General features: G+C 46.5%; 1 protein-coding gene across 2 annotated transcripts in view; it reads right to left on the bottom strand.

Moving 5' to 3' along the window:
- AHCTF1 (AT-hook containing transcription factor 1) overlaps nucleotides 1–19,684 on the bottom strand; it is a 1,009,458-nt gene that overhangs the window by 806,837 nt on the left and 182,937 nt on the right. For both annotated transcript variants that reach the window (XM_069235080.1, XM_069235081.1), the window contains one exon: nucleotides 3,158–3,257. In XM_069235080.1, the coding sequence (XP_069091181.1) occupies nucleotides 3,158–3,257 (100 nt within the window). The remainder of the gene's footprint in view (nucleotides 1–3,157; nucleotides 3,258–19,684) is intronic.

Genomic DNA, 19,684 nt, shown 5'->3' with positions numbered 1-19,684 from the left:
TGAGTGGCATTTTTTAGACTTGCAACTGAAAATCCAACTTCACCATAAAGGTGAGATTTTAAATTGAGAGTCAAGGGACACTAAACTCGAAATAGCAAACTTGTCCCAATTGGAAATTACACTTCTAGAATACAATAAGGTAATCCCAATGCTAACCTATTGGAGAGATACGCCTGGCAGTAGACATACGTTTTTCACTACCAGAACATGCTAATCTTAAAAGGTACTTGTTTACCTTTCAAGTACATTGCACCCTTCCCCCAGGGTTGCCTAGGGCATTCCGTAGAGGTGGTTTGTGTGTATACAAATGAGAGCTTAATGCCTGGCAAGATGTTTAGTTTGTCAGGTTGAAAAGGCAGTGTAAATTGCACACACAGGCTCTGCAGTGGCAGGCCTGAGGCATAGGGAAGGGACTATTTACGAGGGTGGGACAATCAGTGCTGCATGCCCACTAGTAGCATTTAATTGACATGTCCTGGGCACATATAGTGAACTTTACTAGGGACTTATAAGAAAATTAAATATATCAGTTGGGTATGAGCCTGTGCGCATGCACCTTAGCACTGATTAGCAGTGGTAAAGTGCTCAGAGTCCTAAAGCCAGCAAAAAACAAGATCAGATAGGCAAAAAGTTGGGGGAAGACCACGCATGCCCACCACCACTTCCCAACAGCTGAAGTGGGGCAAGCTACTCAACACACCTTGGGAGTTTTCTTCACTAAGGTGAAAAAATGAGGAGACACCATCAGAACTGGCATGGTTTGATCCAGGCTGGGGATCCACCTTAAATTCTATTCCCTGTGGGGAGATGGACCACCTCAATAGTTTGTGATTCCCATCCCTCATCTGCATCAGCCATCCAAGCACCTTGCCTGTTTGGGACTCATACTCATCCCTTATCAGAGGTTCTTCTCTGATGATATTGTTGTGGACAATGTTTGCTACTTCAGACATCACCAGTTATCAATTTGGGTGCAGCTTGATTGTGGTTGTTAAATATCTAGCTGTTAAGTATAGTCTGTCTATGAGTACAACGCTTTTTGTGATGACTACTGAGAGATACTGCTGTGTATTATCGGAGCCCTGAAGAAGTCTTGTTTAAGACTAAACACATATTGGCTGTTTGCACGCTGCTTTGACAGAGTTCAGAACATATGAGAATTTTAATTTCTCAAATGTTATGATGCATATTTGCACTACTTTTCCACATTTTGGCAAGGTGAACAAAATGAAGACTTGTTATGAACTTTATGACTTAATATTTGAGATTTGACTAATTTCAAACGTTATTGTTTACTTTGTGCACCAGGCTAATGTATATACTTATGCATGGCCAAATGTTAACTGTGTGGTGGGCAGAGAGCAGAGTGGCGTAGAGGAGAATTATGTGGCCTAGAGTGGGGTAGAGCAGCATTGCGTGGGATGGAGTGGTGTGGAATGGCATAGAGTGACTTAAAGTGGCATGGAATAGAGTGGTCTAATGTGCCGTGCAAGAGAGTGGCCTAAAGTACAGTGGTGTACAACGCTTTTTGTGACACCCACTGATGGAGATATTGTTGTGTATTACCTGAGCCTTGAAAAAGTCTTGTTTAAGGCAAAACACGTGTTGGCTATTTGTGTATCGCTTTGACAGTGTTCAGAACATACAGAGATCATAATGGTTATTCATCAACTTTTATGACGGAAATTGAACTACTTTTGCACATTTTGTATATGTGAATAAAATGAAGAATTGTTATGAACTTTATGATTTAAGAATGGAGATGTGACTTATATCAAACATTAGTCTTTGTGCTTCAAGCTAATGTATATAATTATGTATGGCTAAACGTTAGTGGTGTGGCGGGCAGAGAGCAGAGTGGCGTAGAAAAGAATGTGAAGGCCTAGAATGGGGTGGAGTGGCATGAAATGGTTTAAAGCGGCATGCAATACAGTGGCCTAGTGCGGCATGCAATAGACTGGCCTAGGCTACACTGGCTTGGAGTGGTGTGGTCAAGTGATGTAGAGTGGCACAGAGTAGAGGAGTGGCGCAGAGTGGAGTAGAGGGAGTGGCACAGAGTAGAGGAGTGGCGCAGAGTGGAGTAGAGGGAGTGGCACAGAGTAGAGGAGTGGCGCAGAGTGGAGTAGTAGAGGGGCACAAGTGGAGTAGTAGAGGGGCACAAGTGGAGTAGTAGAGGGGCACAAGTGGAGTAGTAGAGGGGCACAAGTGGAGTAGTAGAGGGGCACAAGTGGAGTAGTAGAGGGGCACAAGTGGAGTAGTAGAGGGGCACAAGTGGAGTAGTAGAGGGGCACAAGTGGAGTAGTAGAGGGGCACAAGTGGAGTAGAGGAGTGGAGCCGCAGAGGAGCGGTGGAGCCGCAGAGGAGCGGTGGAGCCAAAGAGGAGCGGTGGAGCCAAAGAGGAGCGGTGGAGCCAAAGAGGAGCGGTGGAGCCAAAGAGGAGCGGTGGAGCCGAAGAGGAGCGGTGGAGCCGAAGAGGAGCGGTGGAGCCGAAGAGTGGCGCAGAGTGGAGTTGAAGCTGCATCGAGTAGCATATAGTAGAGGAGATTGGTGGAGAGGAGAATGGTGTGGTGGAGAGGAGAATGGTGTGGTGGAGAGGAGAATGGTGTGGTGTAGTTGAGTGCAGTAGCATACAATAGTACTAAAGTGTGGATAGACAGCAGACAGGGTGAAAGCAACATAAATAAGATGTATTGCTGTGTTAGAAGCAGGGAAGCACATTGTATATACGGGAATACTGGCATGCTGATGAAAAAAAATTGTACATTGCAAAAAGACGAGGAAGAACAAAGATGAGGAAGAGCACATGGGACACATGTATTTGGCCCATGCTCCAGGAAGTAGTCACCACAAGAAAGGAAGGAAAGGCTACAAGAGCTAAGCAACAGAGAAATTGCAAAACAGAGTGAAAACGAAAACAACCAATGGTATATTGTAGGTGGGTTGTAAGCCCAATGAATAGTAAACAATAGGTATTGTAGTGTATGCAAGACCTAAAAATGAACATCTTGCAATAAAAAGCTGCATTTAGTAGTTGCAAATTGGCTTCAGTTATCCAGAACGGCAATTAAACAAAACATGTTTCATGGGTATGGTGATCATTAAGGGAAATATACTGTGGACATTTACCAATACTTTATTTTTCTCCAATGAGGTTTACCTGGAAAGGCGTTCAAGTTTCTGCCGACGCCCAATGTAGTAATTTTGAAGTGAGTGGTAGTTGTAGAATGGCCTGGATAACTGCATATCAGCACTTATATCTATTTGCCAAAAAAAAAAACAGAAACAATGATAGCAATGCAGGAGGAATTCATATTTCGGAATCAATTGCATTATAAAGTGCATATGAGAGCAAAGAGGCACTACAAGAAAAAATGAAATATTTAAGAATGGTAAATTACATCAGATACACAGATAATGAATGCTCCTGAAAGAGATGAGGGTAAGTAAAGATGGATAAACATCACAAATCAGGAGGTAAGGTAATTGCAGGGATCTTTGTATGTGGTAGGAAATGTCAAAAAGAAAAGAGCATCTTACCAGTGGCGTTTTTGGACTGTTATACATGCTGGCAAAGAGGACACTAAGTCCAAGCGATGGAACTGAAAATTTGGGTGGTGCAGGGACTCATGGCTGTGACACAGATCCAATGGCTTTGGCCAAGCAGGGCACATAATCCAATCCTCTAGAGCTGCATACGTAGGCTACAGGGCTGTGGACCGGTACTGTTATTTGTTAACAAACTAATGAACTGCTGTACAATGCTAAGTGGTCTATGAGGGACCTAACAAAATGGAATGGGCATGTCATGTATGGACCTGAAAACAAGACAACAGAATATACAAAACTGTCTCTGCAATGTACCAAGAAGCCTGCTTGCTTGGTGAGACTAGGGTGAGGAATGAAAATGTGTTTATATTAGCATTGTCAAAATTTAGGAATATCCCAAAGCGGGAGCATGGAGTGCTGAAAAAGCCGGATAAGGAGACTCTTGTAGCACTGTGTGGGCATACATTTAGCTAAAGTCAACGGTTCTTTTTAAGGGTGATGGAATGGCTTGTATCACAGACAATACGACATCCATACCACCACTTCAGTGTAAAGTCCTATCGAAAATGTGTAGCCAAAAAAAAAAACATACAATTGGCTGATTAATATTCAAGCCTCTTATGTCGAACAGTAATGAGTATTTCAACTTCCCAAACAATTAGGCTGGTGTGTGCTGGACCTCCCGACTGGGCAACTTTTACGGAGCAAACATCCCTATAATTATACTATCAAGTCAGATAAATCTACACAGATGGCAAAATATGCTCCTTCCTTGGACTGAAAGATTGACAGGTCGAATAATTCATTCAACATATTAATTGCTATGTGTATTCCAAGCCTTTCTGTTAAGGATACTGAAAGTCATCTTTAAAGAATAACTGAGGCATATGTTAGAGATCATATGGCACTGCGAAAGGTTTTAGAGCTGGTTTAAAATTGGTAATTGGCCCTAGCTGGAGGGGTGGCCTGTGGTTCCCAAATATAGATATGTGTAGGAAGTTGGCTCTGTATGTGCTATTTCAAAGTAAGGAATAGCATGCACAGAGTCCAAGGGTTCCCCTTAGAGGTAAAATAGTGGTAAAAAGAGATAATACTAATGCTCTATTTTGTGGTAGTGTGGTCGAGCAGTAGGCTTATCCAAGGAGTAGTGTTAAGCATTTGTTGTACATACACATAGACAATAAATGAGGTACACACACTCAGAGACAAATCCAGCCAATAGGTTTTGTATAGAAAAATATCTTTTCTTAGTTTATTTTAAGAACCACAGGTTCAAATTCTACATGTAATATCTCATTCGAAAGGTATTGCAGGTAAGTACTTTAGGAACTTCAAATCATCAAAATTGCATGTATACTTTTCAAGTTATTCACAAATAGCTGTTTTAAAAGTGGACACTTAGTGCAATTTTCACAGTTCCTAGGGGAGGTAAGTATTTGTTAGGTTAACCAGGTAAGTAAGACACTTACAGGGCTCAGTTCTTGGTCCAAGGTAGCCCACCGTTGGGGGTTCAGAGCAACCCCAAAGTCACCACACCAGCAGCTCAGGGCCGGTCAGGTGCAGAGTTCAAAGTGGTGCCCAAAACACATAGGCTAGAATGGAGAGAAGGGGGTGCCCCGGTTCCGGTCTGCTTGCAGGTAAGTACCCGCGTCTTCGGAGGGCAGACCAGGGGGGTTTTGTAGGGCACCGGGGGGGACACAAGCCCACACAGAAATTTCACCCTCAGCAGCGCGGGGGCGGCCGGGTGCAGTGTAGAAACAAGCGTCGGGTTTTCAATGTTAGTCTATGAGAGATCTCGGGATCTCTTCAGCGCTGCAGGCAGGCAAGGGGGGGATTCCTCGGGGAAACCTCCACTTGGGCAAGGGAGAGGGACTCCTGGGGGTCACTTCTCCAGTGAAAGTCCGGTCCTTCAGGTCCTGGGGGCTGCGGGTGCAGGGTCTCTCCCAGGCGTCGGGACTTTAGGTTCAAAGAGTCGCGGTCAGGGGAAGCCTCGGGATTCCCTCTGCAGGCGGCGCTGTGGGGGCTCAGGGGGGACAGGTTTTGGTACTCACAGTATCAGAGTAGTCCTGGGGTCCCTCCTGAGGTGTTGGATCGCCACCAGCCGAGTCGGGGTCGCCGGGTGCAGTGTTGCAAGTCTCACGCTTCTTGCGGGGAGCTTGCAGGGTTCTTTAAAGTTGCTGGAAACAAAGTTGCAGCTTTTCTTGGAGCAGGTCCGCTGTCCTCGGGAGTTTCTTGTCTTTTCGAAGCAGGGGCAGTCCTCAGAGGATGTCGAGGTCGCTGGTCCCTTTGGAAGGCGTCGCTGGAGCAGGATCTTTGGAAGGCAGGAGACAGGCCGGTGAGTTTCTGGAGCCAAGGCAGTTGTCGTCTTCTGGTCTTCCGCTGCAGGGGTTTTCAGCTGGGCAGTCCTTCTTGTAGTTGCAGGAATCTAATTTTCTAGGGTTCAGGGTAGCCCTTAAATACTAAATTTAAGGGCGTGTTTAGGTCTGGGGGGTTAGTAGCCAATGGCTACTAGCCCTGAGGGTGGGTACACCCTCTTTGTGCCTCCTCCCAAGGGGAGGGGGTCACAATCCTAACCCTATTGGGGGAATCCTCCATCTGCAAGATGGAGGATTTCTACAAGTTAGAGTCACCTCAGTTCAGGACACCTTAGGGGCTGTCCTGACTGGCCAGTGACTCCTCCTTGTTGCTTTCTTTGTTCCCTCCAGCCTTGCCGCCAAAAGTGGGGGCCGTGGCCGGAGGGGGCGGGCAACTCCACTAAGCTGGAGTGCCCTGCTGGGCTGTGACAAAGGGGTGAGCCTTTGAGGCTCACCGCCAGGTGTTACAGCTCCTGCCTGGGGGAGGTGTTAGCATCTCCACCCAGTGCAGGCTTTGTTACTGGCCTCAGAGTGACAAAGGCACTCTCCCCATGGGGCCAGCAACATGTCTCTAGTGTGGCAGGCTGCTGGAACTAGTCAGCCTACACAGATAGTCGGTTAAGTTTTAGGGGGCACCTCTAAGGTGCCCTCTGTGGTGTATTTTACAATAAAATGTACACTGGCATCAGTGTGCATTTATTGTGCTGAGAAGTTTGATACCAAACTTCCCAGTTTTCAGTGTAGCCATTATGGTGCTGTGGAGTTAGTGTAAAACAGACTCCCAGACCATATACTCTTATGGCTACCCTGCACTTACAATGTCTAAGGTTTTGTTTAGACACTGTAGGGGCACAGTGCTCATGCACTGGTACCCTCACCTATGGTATAGTGCACCCTGCCTTAGGGCTGTAAGGCCTGCTAGAGGGGTGTCTTACCTATACTGCATAGGCAGTGAGAGGCTGGCATGGCACCCTGAGGGGAGTGCCATGTCGACTTACTCATTTTGTTCTCACTAGCACACACAGGCTTGTAAGCAGTGTGTCTGTGCTGAGTGAGGGGTCTCTAGGGTGACATAAGACATGCTGCAGCCCTTAGAGACCTTTCCTTGGCATCAGGGCCCTTGGTACTAGAAGTACCAGTTTACAAGGGACTTATCTGAATGCCAGGGTGTGCCAATTGTGGATACAATGGTACATTTTAGGTGAAGGAACACTGGTGCTGGGGCCTGGTTAGCAGGGTCCCAGCACACTTCTTAGTCAAGTCAGCATCAGTATCAGACAAAAAGTGGGGGGGTAACTGCAACAGGGAGCCATTTCTTTACACAAGCCCCCCCCAGCCTACAGGCCAGGAGACTCAGCCCAAGCTGGGAGAGTCTTCCTAGTCTGTCAGGCGAGGAAGAGTAGGAGAAATAGGCTGGTTAGTTGCAGGGCCTACTCTGCCTTACATCCTTCTGTTCAGGTCATTCCCTTTGGGGAACTGACCCACTTCCACAGTGATAGGACCTAGTCTGAATTGCCTCTTGTCTGCCTCTTCAATGTCTCCACCCATTCTTTCTATTTTGGTCTTAGAGGTGTCCACCTCTGCTAACCTTATCTTGGCCAGGGTCACCCCTAGCTTACCCAGAGAGGTTACCCAGAGCTGGAGTAACCCCACCATGACCAATAGGGTCAGGGGGCCTAACTTGCTATTTGGCATGGGGTCAGACCACCATGCTAAGGATAGTGCAGCCATAAAGGCTAACACCCAGCAGAGGCCACTGACAGCTGTCAGTGCCCAGAACCACACCTTTAGCTCTTCACCTAAAAGGGAAGGGGCTAAGTTACAGGCTTCTTTGGGTTCAGGTTGCCTGTCTGCTGTATTGGAGTGGGGGGTTACCACATCTTGTAGTAAACACCCTTCTTCCACTCTTTCTTCTGTTAGCTGAGGAGCCACCCACTCAGGTTTAACAGTTGCCTGACTAGCCAGGACTTCTTGTGGGTCAGGTTGGACTTTATCAGGGCCATTTTTGGAGTTCTCCCCTACTGGAGCAGAATCTCCTTGGCTTGCTGTAACCTTGGCTAAAGGTTGTCCACCCTTCCTACTCTGTTTTCTTTTCTTCTTCTTCTGGGGCCTGCTTGCATTTACTGCAGAGGCAGGACTTCCAGAATCCTTGGGAGAGGACTGGCACTGGACCAGTTCCTCTCTTGGACTCTGACTAACCTCTGGGTAGTCATTTCCAAGGAGACAATCAAGGGGGAGGTCTGTACTGACTACTACCCTTCTCCAGCTAAGAGTGCCACCCACTTCTATGGGTACTAAAGCCACAGGCCTCTTAGTGACCCTGTCTAGGCTAACTCTTACCCTGGCAGTCTCACCTGGGATGTACTGGTTTGAGAGCACCAGCCTGTCATGCACAATAGTGTGACTGGGACAAGTGTCTCTAAGGGCAGTGGTTGGGATTCCATTCACCAGTAGGTGGTGGAAGTGTCTACTTCCCTCTGGAATCTCCAACTCACCTGTTGGGCCCTGTTTCCAGTTGAAGGCTAGGAAGACCTCCTCATCTGAGGAGTCATCTCCCATGGCTACACTGGTTACCCCAGGAATTTTGTTCTGGGGTTTGTTTTTGGGACAAGAAGTGTCCTTGGTGTGGTGCCCAGACTGTTTACAGGTGTGGCACCAGGCCTTAGTGGCATCCCAGTTCTTACCCTGGTACCCACCTTTGTTTTGGGTTGTGTCTTGGGGCCCACCCACCTGTTCTGGTTTTTGGGGGCCTACAGAGGACTCTTTTTCTTTGTTTCTAGTGTTACCCACTTTCTCCTGGGGAGTTTTTGTAACCCCTTTCTTTTGGTCACCCCCAGTGGAAGTTTTGGTTACTCTAGTCTTGACCCAGTGGTCTGCCTTCTTTCCCAATTCTTGGGGAGAAATTGGACCTAGGTCTACCAGATACTGATGCAACTTTTCATTGAAGCAGTTACTTAAAATGTGTTCTTTCATAAACAAATTATAAAGCCCAACATAGTCACACACTTCATTTCCAGTTAACCAACCATCTAGTGTTTTTACTGAGTAGTCTACAAAATCAACCCAGGTCTGGCTCGAGGATTTTTGAGCCCCCCTGAATCTAATTCTATACTCCTCAGTGGAGAATCCAAAGCCCTCAATCAGGGTACCCTTCATGAGGTCATAAGATTCTGCATCTTTTCCAGAGAGTGTGAGGAGTCTATCCCTACACTTTCCAGTGAACATTTCCCAAAGGAGAGCACCCCAGTGAGATCTGTTCACTTTTCTGGTTACACAAGCCCTCTCAAAAGCTGTGAACCATTTGGTGATGTCATCACCATCTTCATATTTTGTTACAATCCCTTTGGGGATTTTTAGGATGTCAGGAGAATCTCTGACCCTATTTAAGTTGCTGCCACCATTGATGGGACCTAGGCCCATCTCTTTTCTTTCCCTTTCTATGGCTAGGAGCTGCTTTTCCAAAGCCAATCTTTTGACCATCCTGGCTAACAGGGGGTCATCTTCACTGAGAGCATCCTCAGTGATTTCAGAAATGCTGGACCCTCCTGTGAGGGAAGCAACATTTCTGACTATCATTTTTGGAGACAGGGCTTGAGAGGCCCTGGTCTCCCTATTTAGGACTGGAAGGGGGGAATTGCCCTCCAAGTCACTAATTTCTTCCTCTGTGAAGTCATCCTCAGAGGGGTTGGCTTTTTCAAACTCTGCCAACAGCTCCTGGAGCTGAATTTTGGTAGGTCTGGAGCCAATGGTTATTTTTTTGATATTACAGAGAGACCTTAGCTCCCTCATCTTAAGATGGAGGTAAGGTGTGGTGTCGAGTTCCACCACATTCATCTCTGTATCAGACATTATTTTGCTAAAAGTTGGAAGACTTTTTAAAGAATCTAAAACTGTTTCTAGAATCTAATTTCAAACTTTTAACAACCTTTTAAACTCTAAAAGACAATGCTAAACAGGGACTTAACACACAAGGCCCTAGCAGGACTTTTAAGAATTTTGAAAAATTTCAAATTGCAAAAATGAATTTCTAATGACAATTTTGGAATTTGTCGTGTGATCAGGTATTGGCTGAGTAGTCCAGCAAATGCAAAGTCTTGTACCCCACCGCTGATCCACCAATGTAGGAAGTTGGCTCTGTATGTGCTATTTCAAAGTAAGGAATAGCATGCACAGAGTCCAAGGGTTCCCCTTAGAGGTAAAATAGTGGTAAAAAGAGATAATACTAATGCTCTATTTTGTGGTAGTGTGGTCGAGCAGTAGGCTTATCCAAGGAGTAGTGTTAAGCATTTGTTGTACATACACATAGACAATAAATGAGGTACACACACTCAGAGACAAATCCAGCCAATAGGTTTTGTATAGAAAAATATCTTTTCTTAGTTTATTTTAAGAACCACAGGTTCAAATTCTACATGTAATATCTCATTCGAAAGGTATTGCAGGTAAGTACTTTAGGAACTTCAAATCATCAAAATTGCATGTATACTTTTCAAGTTATTCACAAATAGCTGTTTTAAAAGTGGACACTTAGTGCAATTTTCACAGTTCCTAGGGGAGGTAAGTATTTGTTAGGTTAACCAGGTAAGTAAGACACTTACAGGGCTCAGTTCTTGGTCCAAGGTAGCCCACCGTTGGGGGTTCAGAGCAACCCCAAAGTCACCACACCAGCAGCTCAGGGCCGGTCAGGTGCAGAGTTCAAAGTGGTGCCCAAAACACATAGGCTAGAATGGAGAGAAGGGGGTGCCCCGGTTCCGGTCTGCTTGCAGGTAAGTACCCGCGTCTTCGGAGGGCAGACCAGGGGGGTTTTGTAGGGCACCGGGGGGGACACAAGCCCACACAGAAATTTCACCCTCAGCAGCGCGGGGGCGGCCGGGTGCAGTGTAGAAACAAGCGTCGGGTTTTCAATGTTAGTCTATGAGAGATCTCGGGATCTCTTCAGCGCTGCAGGCAGGCAAGGGGGGGATTCCTCGGGGAAACCTCCACTTGGGCAAGGGAGAGGGACTCCTGGGGGTCACTTCTCCAGTGAAAGTCCGGTCCTTCAGGTCCTGGGGGCTGCGGGTGCAGGGTCTCTCCCAGGCGTCGGGACTTTAGGTTCAAAGAGTCGCGGTCAGGGGAAGCCTCGGGATTCCCTCTGCAGGCGGCGCTGTGGGGGCTCAGGGGGGACAGGTTTTGGTACTCACAGTATCAGAGTAGTCCTGGGGTCCCTCCTGAGGTGTTGGATCGCCACCAGCCGAGTCGGGGTCGCCGGGTGCAGTGTTGCAAGTCTCACGCTTCTTGCGGGGAGCTTGCAGGGTTCTTTAAAGTTGCTGGAAACAAAGTTGCAGCTTTTCTTGGAGCAGGTCCGCTGTCCTCGGGAGTTTCTTGTCTTTTCGAAGCAGGGGCAGTCCTCAGAGGATGTCGAGGTCGCTGGTCCCTTTGGAAGGCGTCGCTGGAGCAGGATCTTTGGAAGGCAGGAGACAGGCCGGTGAGTTTCTGGAGCCAAGGCAGTTGTCGTCTTCTGGTCTTCCGCTGCAGGGGTTTTCAGCTGGGCAGTCCTTCTTCTTGTAGTTGCAGGAATCTAATTTTCTAGGGTTCAGGGTAGCCCTTAAATACTAAATTTAAGGGCGTGTTTAGGTCTGGGGGGTTAGTAGCCAATGGCTACTAGCCCTGAGGGTGGGTACACCCTCTTTGTGCCTCCTCCCAAGGGGAGGGGGTCACAATCCTACCCCTATTGGGGGAATCCTCCATCTGTAAGATGGAGGATTTCTACAAGTTAGAGTCACCTCAGTTCAGGACACCTTAGGGGCTGTCCTGACTGGCCAGTGACTCCTCCTTGTTGCTTTCTTTGTTCCCTCCAGCCTTGCCGCCAAAAGTGGGGGCCGTGGCCGGAGGGGGCGGGCAACTCCACTAAGCTGGAGTGCCCTGCTGGGCTGTGACAAAGGGGTGAGCCTTTGAGGCTCACCGCCAGGTGTTACAGCTCCTGCCTGGGGGAGGTGTTAGCATCTCCACCCAGTGCAGGCTTTGTTACTGGCCTCAGAGTGACAAAGGCACTCTCCCCATGGGGCCAGCAACATGTCTCTAGTGTGGCAGGCTGCTGGAACTAGTCAGCCTACACAGATAGTCGGTTAAGTTTTAGGGGGCACCTCTAAGGTGCCCTCTGTGGTGTATTTTACAATAAAATGTACACTGGCATCAGTGTGCATTTATTGTGCTGAGAAGTTTGATACCAAACTTCCCAGTTTTCAGTGTAGCCATTATGGTGCTGTGGAGTTCGTGTAAAACAGACTCCCAGACCATATACTCTTATGGCTACCCTGCACTTACAATGTCTAAGGTTTTGTTTAGACACTGTAGGGGCACAGTGCTCATGCACTGGTACCCTCACCTATGGTATAGTGCACCCTGCCTTAGGGCTGTAAGGCCTGCTAGAGGGGTGTCTTACCTATACTGCATAGGCAGTGAGAGGCTGGCATGGCACCCTGAGGGGAGTGCCATGTCGACTTACTCATTTTGTTCTCACTAGCACACACAGGCTTGTAAGCAGTGTGTCTGTGCTGAGTGAGGGGTCTCTAGGGTGGCATAAGACATGCTGCAGCCCTTAGAGACCTTTCCTTGGCATCAGGGCCCTTGGTACTAGAAGTACCAGTTTACAAGGGACTTATCTGAATGCCAGGGTGTGCCAATTGTGGATACAATGGTACATTTTAGGTGAAGGAACACTGGTGCTGGGGCCTGGTTAGCAGGGTCCCAGCACACTTCTTAGTCAAGTCAGCATCAGTATCAGACAAAAAGTGGGGGGGTAACTGCAACAGGGAGCCATTTCTTTACAATATGTACTTCAGGGAAGCAAAAATTAATAAGTGGAGGAACAGCCCCCAGAGAATTGGGTCAATAATGGTCCTTCAGCCCTATGCATTATTTCATGTTCTGAAACCGTACTTGGTCTCATGTGCGCTACATTGATTACACTTGTCCCTCTGGATCCTTTTGAGCTACAGCAAAGTACATTGCCTTTTCCCCCAAAGCAATTTATTAAGTATGGATGAACTGACAATGCATGTTTTTTTAAGTTACTCTGACCTTATCTAGTATGCTATAATCAATGCACTATAAACAGGGCCAACACCCACCCCCCATGATCCCACAAAAGGGTGCCTGGACTACATTGTTTCCCATTGTCGTCTTCAGTCTAGCAACCAATTGATATCAGTTTCTCAAAGATTTCACGCCTTCCCTTATTCATCGTTCCAAGACCACAGTGCCCCTAGATGTATTTTAATGAAATATTTGCAGCACCCGTAATTTAAGAAGGCATGTCAGCTCCTCATTCACCCACTCCATGTACCAAAATACTGGCTGCAGTCTATCCTTTAGCTTTCTACTATCATTGTTTCCTAAGTTTGCCAAAGCAACAAGTGCCAAGTTGGACCCACGATTTGATTACATTGTTTTGCAATTGTCATTCGTGGTGTGAATATAAGTTTGATACATTAGCTTCCTATTCCTCAACATGCTTATCTCCAAACCAGGTCACATCCCAAAAATCCTGACATCCTGGATAGCTGTTTTGGGAAGTTGTACCATATCTTTTGTGGCCACCAGGTCCTCCTTCCAAAAACATTTTGATTTGGGACATTCCCACCAGACGTGGAGTTGTGCCTTTCTCCCTACAATCCCCCTAGCCTCTGTTAGAGGTATGAATGAATATACTACATAACTTATCTGGTGTTAAATATCACCATGTCATTACTTCTAGAGCCGATTGTCTGAGAAGCAGAGAAAGGTTGTATTTATACATGTCTCCTCATAGCACCATCTCTACATAGTGGCCCATGAGAGGTCTGACTGGGGCGTACTTCAAAATCTGCAAAGAGCTGAGACCCACATCCTTTAATTCCATGGTATGCTCTTAGGGAACTTTTCTCCCTGTATAAGTGACAATGTTGAAGCTTCCCTTATTGTCGGATTAAGTACCCTGAGTCGCAACTGTCGGTGGAGAAAGTGCTCTAGCTCAAGACAATATGTTTTCTTGAAGTAGGTAACAACCTAATACCTACCTTGAGGAATACATCCAAAATCATTCTACAGTGCTCGCCCGCCACCTTGAGTGGTAAGTCAGTACTAGTGCAGGAGTAAACTCAGTTATCCAACATACATATTGGGGACACCGAAAGGCCACAATTTTATACCTAATAGCTATGTTGTCCTGCATATTCATCGACATACTAGTGATATGACCTACAATATACAATTTGTGGTCTGTGTTTTGCTGTACCTGAGTTATGTCCCACAGGGATCTAACAGTAACTGTCCTGTCCACGAGTTCAATGTTTATTAAATTCCATCTTTGGTTACTCTACTTTATTTTTAGTTGTGGCTGCTCTGTAATTACAAACATGTGGGAAACCCAAGTCCCTTAACCTCAAGGTGTTAGCCCTTTCCTCACAAACCTTAGGGCCCTGCACCTTAAGGACGTTGCCTAGAAATCGTATTATGGTATTCTTGTTATCATCTAGTGTGGAATTATCAATTCTGATAGGTAGTACCTGAAAAAAATGAAGCAGAGACAGGGGGATCAGGTTTATTTGAGCCACTGTGATGCGACCCAGCCATGAAATGTATTAATGGCCCCAACTGCTCAGGTCAGATTTAATTTCCTTCCATAAGGAAGATATGTTTGCCTGGTATCAATCTGATGAGGAATGTGTGTGATTCACTCCCCATTATCTTGTCCCCCAACAAGGAACACATTCTTTGAAGGTATGTCTATCTACGGTAAACCTAAGGATGGGATTTCAGATTTATTTTCGTTGATTTTATACCCTGACATCTCATACTCCATCAGCATTTGGCAGTATAGACAGGATCGAGAGGAGAGTACAATCAGCAAATAGCTATATTTTATGGTTTGTACGTCTAAAGGGGATATTAAAGGGGATACCCTTAATATCGTTTGAGATGCATTTTCATAGCCAACAGCTCTATTACCATAATGGAGTAAAGGTGACTGGCAGCAGCCCTGTTGGAGAAAAAGCAACCCATCATAATCTTGAATTTAGGATCATGATAAGCCAACATTACCATTGTACATTTCGTTTTGAGCAGGTGGGTTTTGTCAGTTAAGCATTGGCTGTGATTCCCAGCTTCATTTCAAGATTTTAAATTGAATAATATGAAACAGTGATATTAATATGGTATTTGCAGCTGTTTGAAACACAGATGTGAAACATACTATAGATAAGCATTTGCAAAGCCAACAGATCTCGCCTATAGAAGGGTTATTGATTTGGCAAAGTGTTTTTGCAATGTTCTACACCAGTGTAGCTGCGGTTCAGCATTGCTAAAGCTTAGTGGCATGGAGTGTCAGAGTGGCGTGGGGGAGTAGTGTCAGAGCGAACTCGTTGTCGTAGAGTGAAGTAGGGAGGAGTAGTGTGTCGCAGAGGTGAGAGGAGTAGAGTTCAGTGCCAGAGTGTTGAAGAGTGCAGTGTTGTGGAGTGGGGTGGAACAGGGTGGAGTTGGTTGGAGTGGATTGAGGTAGTGGGCTAGATTGGATTGGAGTACAGTGGGTTGGATTGGGGTAAAGCAGGTGGCTCAAGTGTACTGTAGTGGATTGGAGTGGGGTGGACTGAAATGGAGTGGGGTGGACTGAAATGGAGTGGGGTGGACTGAAATGGAGTGGGGTGGGGTGGACTGAAATGGAGTGGGGTGGGGTGAACTGAAATGGAGTGGGGTGGGGTGGACTGAAATGGAGTGGGGTGGGGTGGACTGAAATGGAGTGGGGTGGGGTGAACTGAAATGGAGTGGGGTGGGGTGGACTGAAATGGAGTGGGGTGGGGTGGACTGAAATGGAGTGGGGTGGGGTGGACTGAAATGGAGTGGGGTGGGGTGGACTGAAATGGGGTAGATTAGATTAGAAATTGGGTCTCTAGCTGGCAGAGGTAACACACTTGTCCAAGAAGGGACCATACTCATAGTCAGAGTAAGTCACAACACAATCCAAGGTATCCTGTGCTACCCCCTCTGGTAGCTTGGCACAGAGCAGGCAGGCTTAACTTAGAAGGCAATTTGTAAGGTATTTGTGCAATAACTCATACAGTAACAGTGAAAACACCACAAAAAGTACTCCACAACAGTCTAGGAAAATAGATATTTATCTGAAGAAAATAAGATTGTAATGACAAAACACCAATATGCACAAGTCACAATATCACTTTTTAAAGATTTAAATGAGTCTCAATCCTTAAGAATCAGTGGTTGTATCCTTGTAACACACGGTATCTATAATGCATCAAAAATGACTATGCACGGGTCGCTGAGATGTGTCGAAAAATAAGGGACTGCGTCAGATTTTCCAGCACAGGATAGACAATGCTTTCCTTTCTTTCCACGCTACAAGGTGATGTATCAATTTACAGGAGTGCAGCCTTGGTTCTAAGGCGATACGCTGAAAAATAAGGTGCTGCGTCAGATTTTCCGGCACAGACGATGCATCGTTTGTTTTGACACTGCAAGGAGATGTGTCGATTTCCAGGAGTGCAGCCTTGGTTGTTCTGCGATGCAGGACATTTTTACACTCAGGGATGATGCATTGATAACCATTGACGCACTGGCAAGAAGGAGCAGGCACTGCGTTGATCCAGTAGGCAATGCAGTGATTTTTCAGCCACGAGTGACATCCTGCATCGATTTTCTGACACACTGGGATTTTCTTCTCTTTGGTGAAGTCTTTGTGGCCAGAGACTTCATAACAGGAGGCAAGCTCAATCCACGCCTCTTAGAGAGCACTTGTGGGAAGACAGAGTCCTTCCAGTAAAGTCAGGGGCCAGCAGGGTAGCAGTCTTCTGCAAAGCAGTCCAGATGAGTCCTTTGGGCGGCCAGGCAGTCCCTCTGACAGAGTCCAGGTGTAGGTGCAGAAGTGTCTAATTTTGGACGGTCAAAGACCCAGTATACATACACCCAAAAATGCCTTGGAAGTGGGGATATTTCAATTGTGGTTTTAAAGTGCACAAATTCACATTTCAACCCACCTGTATCCCCTGAACCCTGACCCCTAACCCTGAAGGGGTTATCAGTCCTTTGTGTGAGGGCAGGCCACTGGCCTTTATAGTGTAAGAGACAGCCCCTTCACCCTTCCTACCCAGGGAGACCTATTCAGTATGCAGATGTGACTGAGTGACCTGTGTTTATGGATGTCTGGGTGAAATGCACCAGGGGAGCTGTCAACCAGCAAAGACCAGACTGTAAGGCACAGAGGCAGTAAGTGCAGAGAAATGCCCACTTTCAAAAAGTGGAATTTCGAAAATAGTAATATTAAATCCAACTTGACTAGTACGCAGGATTTTCTATTACCACTCTGGCCATACTAAACATGACAGGGCTTTCAGATCAGAATCTACCACTTAAAAGTACATAGGGGCAGTTCTAATGCTGGCCCATGAGAGAGGAAGGCCTCACAGAAGTGAGAAACTAATTTGTGAGATTTTCACTAATAGGACATGTAAAATACATAAGTACATGTCCTGCCTTATACTTACATAGCACATTGCCCTACAGGGTACCTAGAGCCTATGACTTATACATAGAAATAGGGGAGTTTACAGCTTTGCAAGTAGTTTGTGACTGCCAAGTCGAAGTGGCAGTGAAACTGCACACACAAACCTTACAATGGCAGGCCTCAGACATGGTTTAGGGGCTACTTATGTGGGTGGCACAGTCAGTGCTGCAGGCCCAATAGTAGCATTAAACTTACAGGCCCTGGGCACATCTAGTGCACTTTACCAGGGACGTACAGGTAGTTAAATATGTCAACTGGGTATGAGCCAGTGTTACCATGTTTTAGGGATAGAGCACATGCACTTTAGCACTGGTTAGCCATGGTAAAGTGTTCAGAGTCTAAAGCCAACAAAAATGAGGTCAGAAAAAGAGGAGGAGAAAGGCAAGAAGTTTTGGGTGACCCCACACAGAGGGCCATTTTCCAACAGGATTGAAATGGAGTGATGGGATTGGAGTGGGGTGGTTTGGAGCGAGGCAGGATGGTTTGGAATGGAGGGGACTGGAGTGGATTTATTGGCTTGGCGGGTGGATTGAATTTAATGGATTGGAGTGGGACGGATTGGACTAAAGTGGGACGGATTGGACTGTAGCTGGGTGGACTGAACTGGAGTGGGGTGGACTGAACTGGGAAGAGTTGGGTGGACTGGATTGGGAAGAGCGGGGTGAATTGGAGTGTGGTGGACTGGATTGGGAAGAGTGGGGTGGAGTGGGGTGGGGGGATGGACAAGAGTGAGGTGGATTGGATGGGGTGGAGTGAAATAGGGTAGGTGGATAAGAATGGGCTGGATGGGTTGGACTGATTGTTTTGAATTTTGAATTGGTGCGGGGCAGACCTGTTTTGAACTGGGGCAGGGCCGTTTTTTTTTTATGGAATAGGGCAGATTTGAGTGAGGCTGTAATGAAGCATCCTTTTCTTTTTTTATCAACACTGGCATGGTTCTTTCTTGTGACTAAGTAACTGTCTTACTCCTGTGGTATTGCAGTGCTTTACATTCCTCCTGGATTAGCGTTAGCTGCTCGTCTTAGCTACCCCTGGAGTGCTTCTGCTATCTGGACACCTATTCACTATCACTAAGGGTTGCCTGGACTCTGTATAGGGTGCCACACCATAAGTGTACACCATAAATTGAGCCAGCCTCCTACAGGGCAGATTGCTTTGAATTATTGTGGGACAGATTGTATTGAGTGGGGCGAATTGTTTTAGATTGGAGCTGGGTAGACTGGAGTGGGGCATATTGTTTGAGATTGGAGCTGGGAAGACTGGAGCGGGGCAGATTGTTTTAGATTGGAGCTGGGAAGACTGGAGCGGGGCAGATTGTTTTAGATTAGAGCTGGGTAGACTGGAGCGGGCAGATTTTTTTTAGATTAGAGCTGGGTAGACTGGAGTGGGGCACATAGTTTTAGAGTGGAGCTGGGTAGACTGGAGTGGTGCACATAGTTGTAGACTGGAGTGGGTAGACTGATTTGGAGTGGCGTAGGGCAGACTGGAGTGGGACAGGTTGTTTTAGATTGGAGCTGGGTAGACTGGAGTGGGGCAACTTGTTTTGGATTTGGGTGGGGCAGGTTATTTTGGACTGGAGCAAAGTGGACTGGGGTAGATTGAAGTGGAGCAGATCTGAGTGGGATTGGGTGGCAGGATTGGATGAGTGTACTAGATTGCCCTGGGATGGGTTGGGCTGGGTTGGACTGGATTGATCTGGGCTAGACTGGACTGGATTAAGTAGCGTGGACTGGACTGAGTAGGGTGGATTGGTGAGGTGGGGTAGAGTGGATTGAGTGGGGCAACCTGGTTTGAGTGAGGTGGATTGGTGTGCACTGCACAATTCTGTGTTGAAGCATAATTCCAGAAAATTGCACACAGGAAATAACCAATGCACTTAAAAACATTTAGAACAAGATCATCATCTTTTGAGAATAGCTAGCCCCGTGAGCAAAAGCAAAACAAATGCAAAGTGAGAAAAGAAGACTTGGCAAAATAAACGAAACAAGTTAACTATAAAAAATAAAACTTTGCAATTTTGTTTGTCCTGCTGGGCATGTTTTTGCCCCTTCTGTTTACAGGGCCCCAGAACTTAAAAAGAAGTACCTCAATCACATCGGGAACAGTCAATGTGCACTGATTAAGCTGAATAAATCAGTGCTTGGTCCATGCTCCACAGACAGGAACGGAAATTATGTTAGGTCTGCAGTGACCAATTAAAAAGCTGTAGAGACAAGTGCCAAGCAAAGCAACAAATGGTAAGTGAAGGGCG

Source organism: Pleurodeles waltl, chromosome 5 (genome assembly GCF_031143425.1).
Source record: "Pleurodeles waltl isolate 20211129_DDA chromosome 5, aPleWal1.hap1.20221129, whole genome shotgun sequence".
NCBI classification, from domain to species: domain Eukaryota; kingdom Metazoa; phylum Chordata; class Amphibia; order Caudata; family Salamandridae; genus Pleurodeles; species Pleurodeles waltl.
This window is presented reverse-complemented; position numbering and strand designations above follow the sequence as displayed.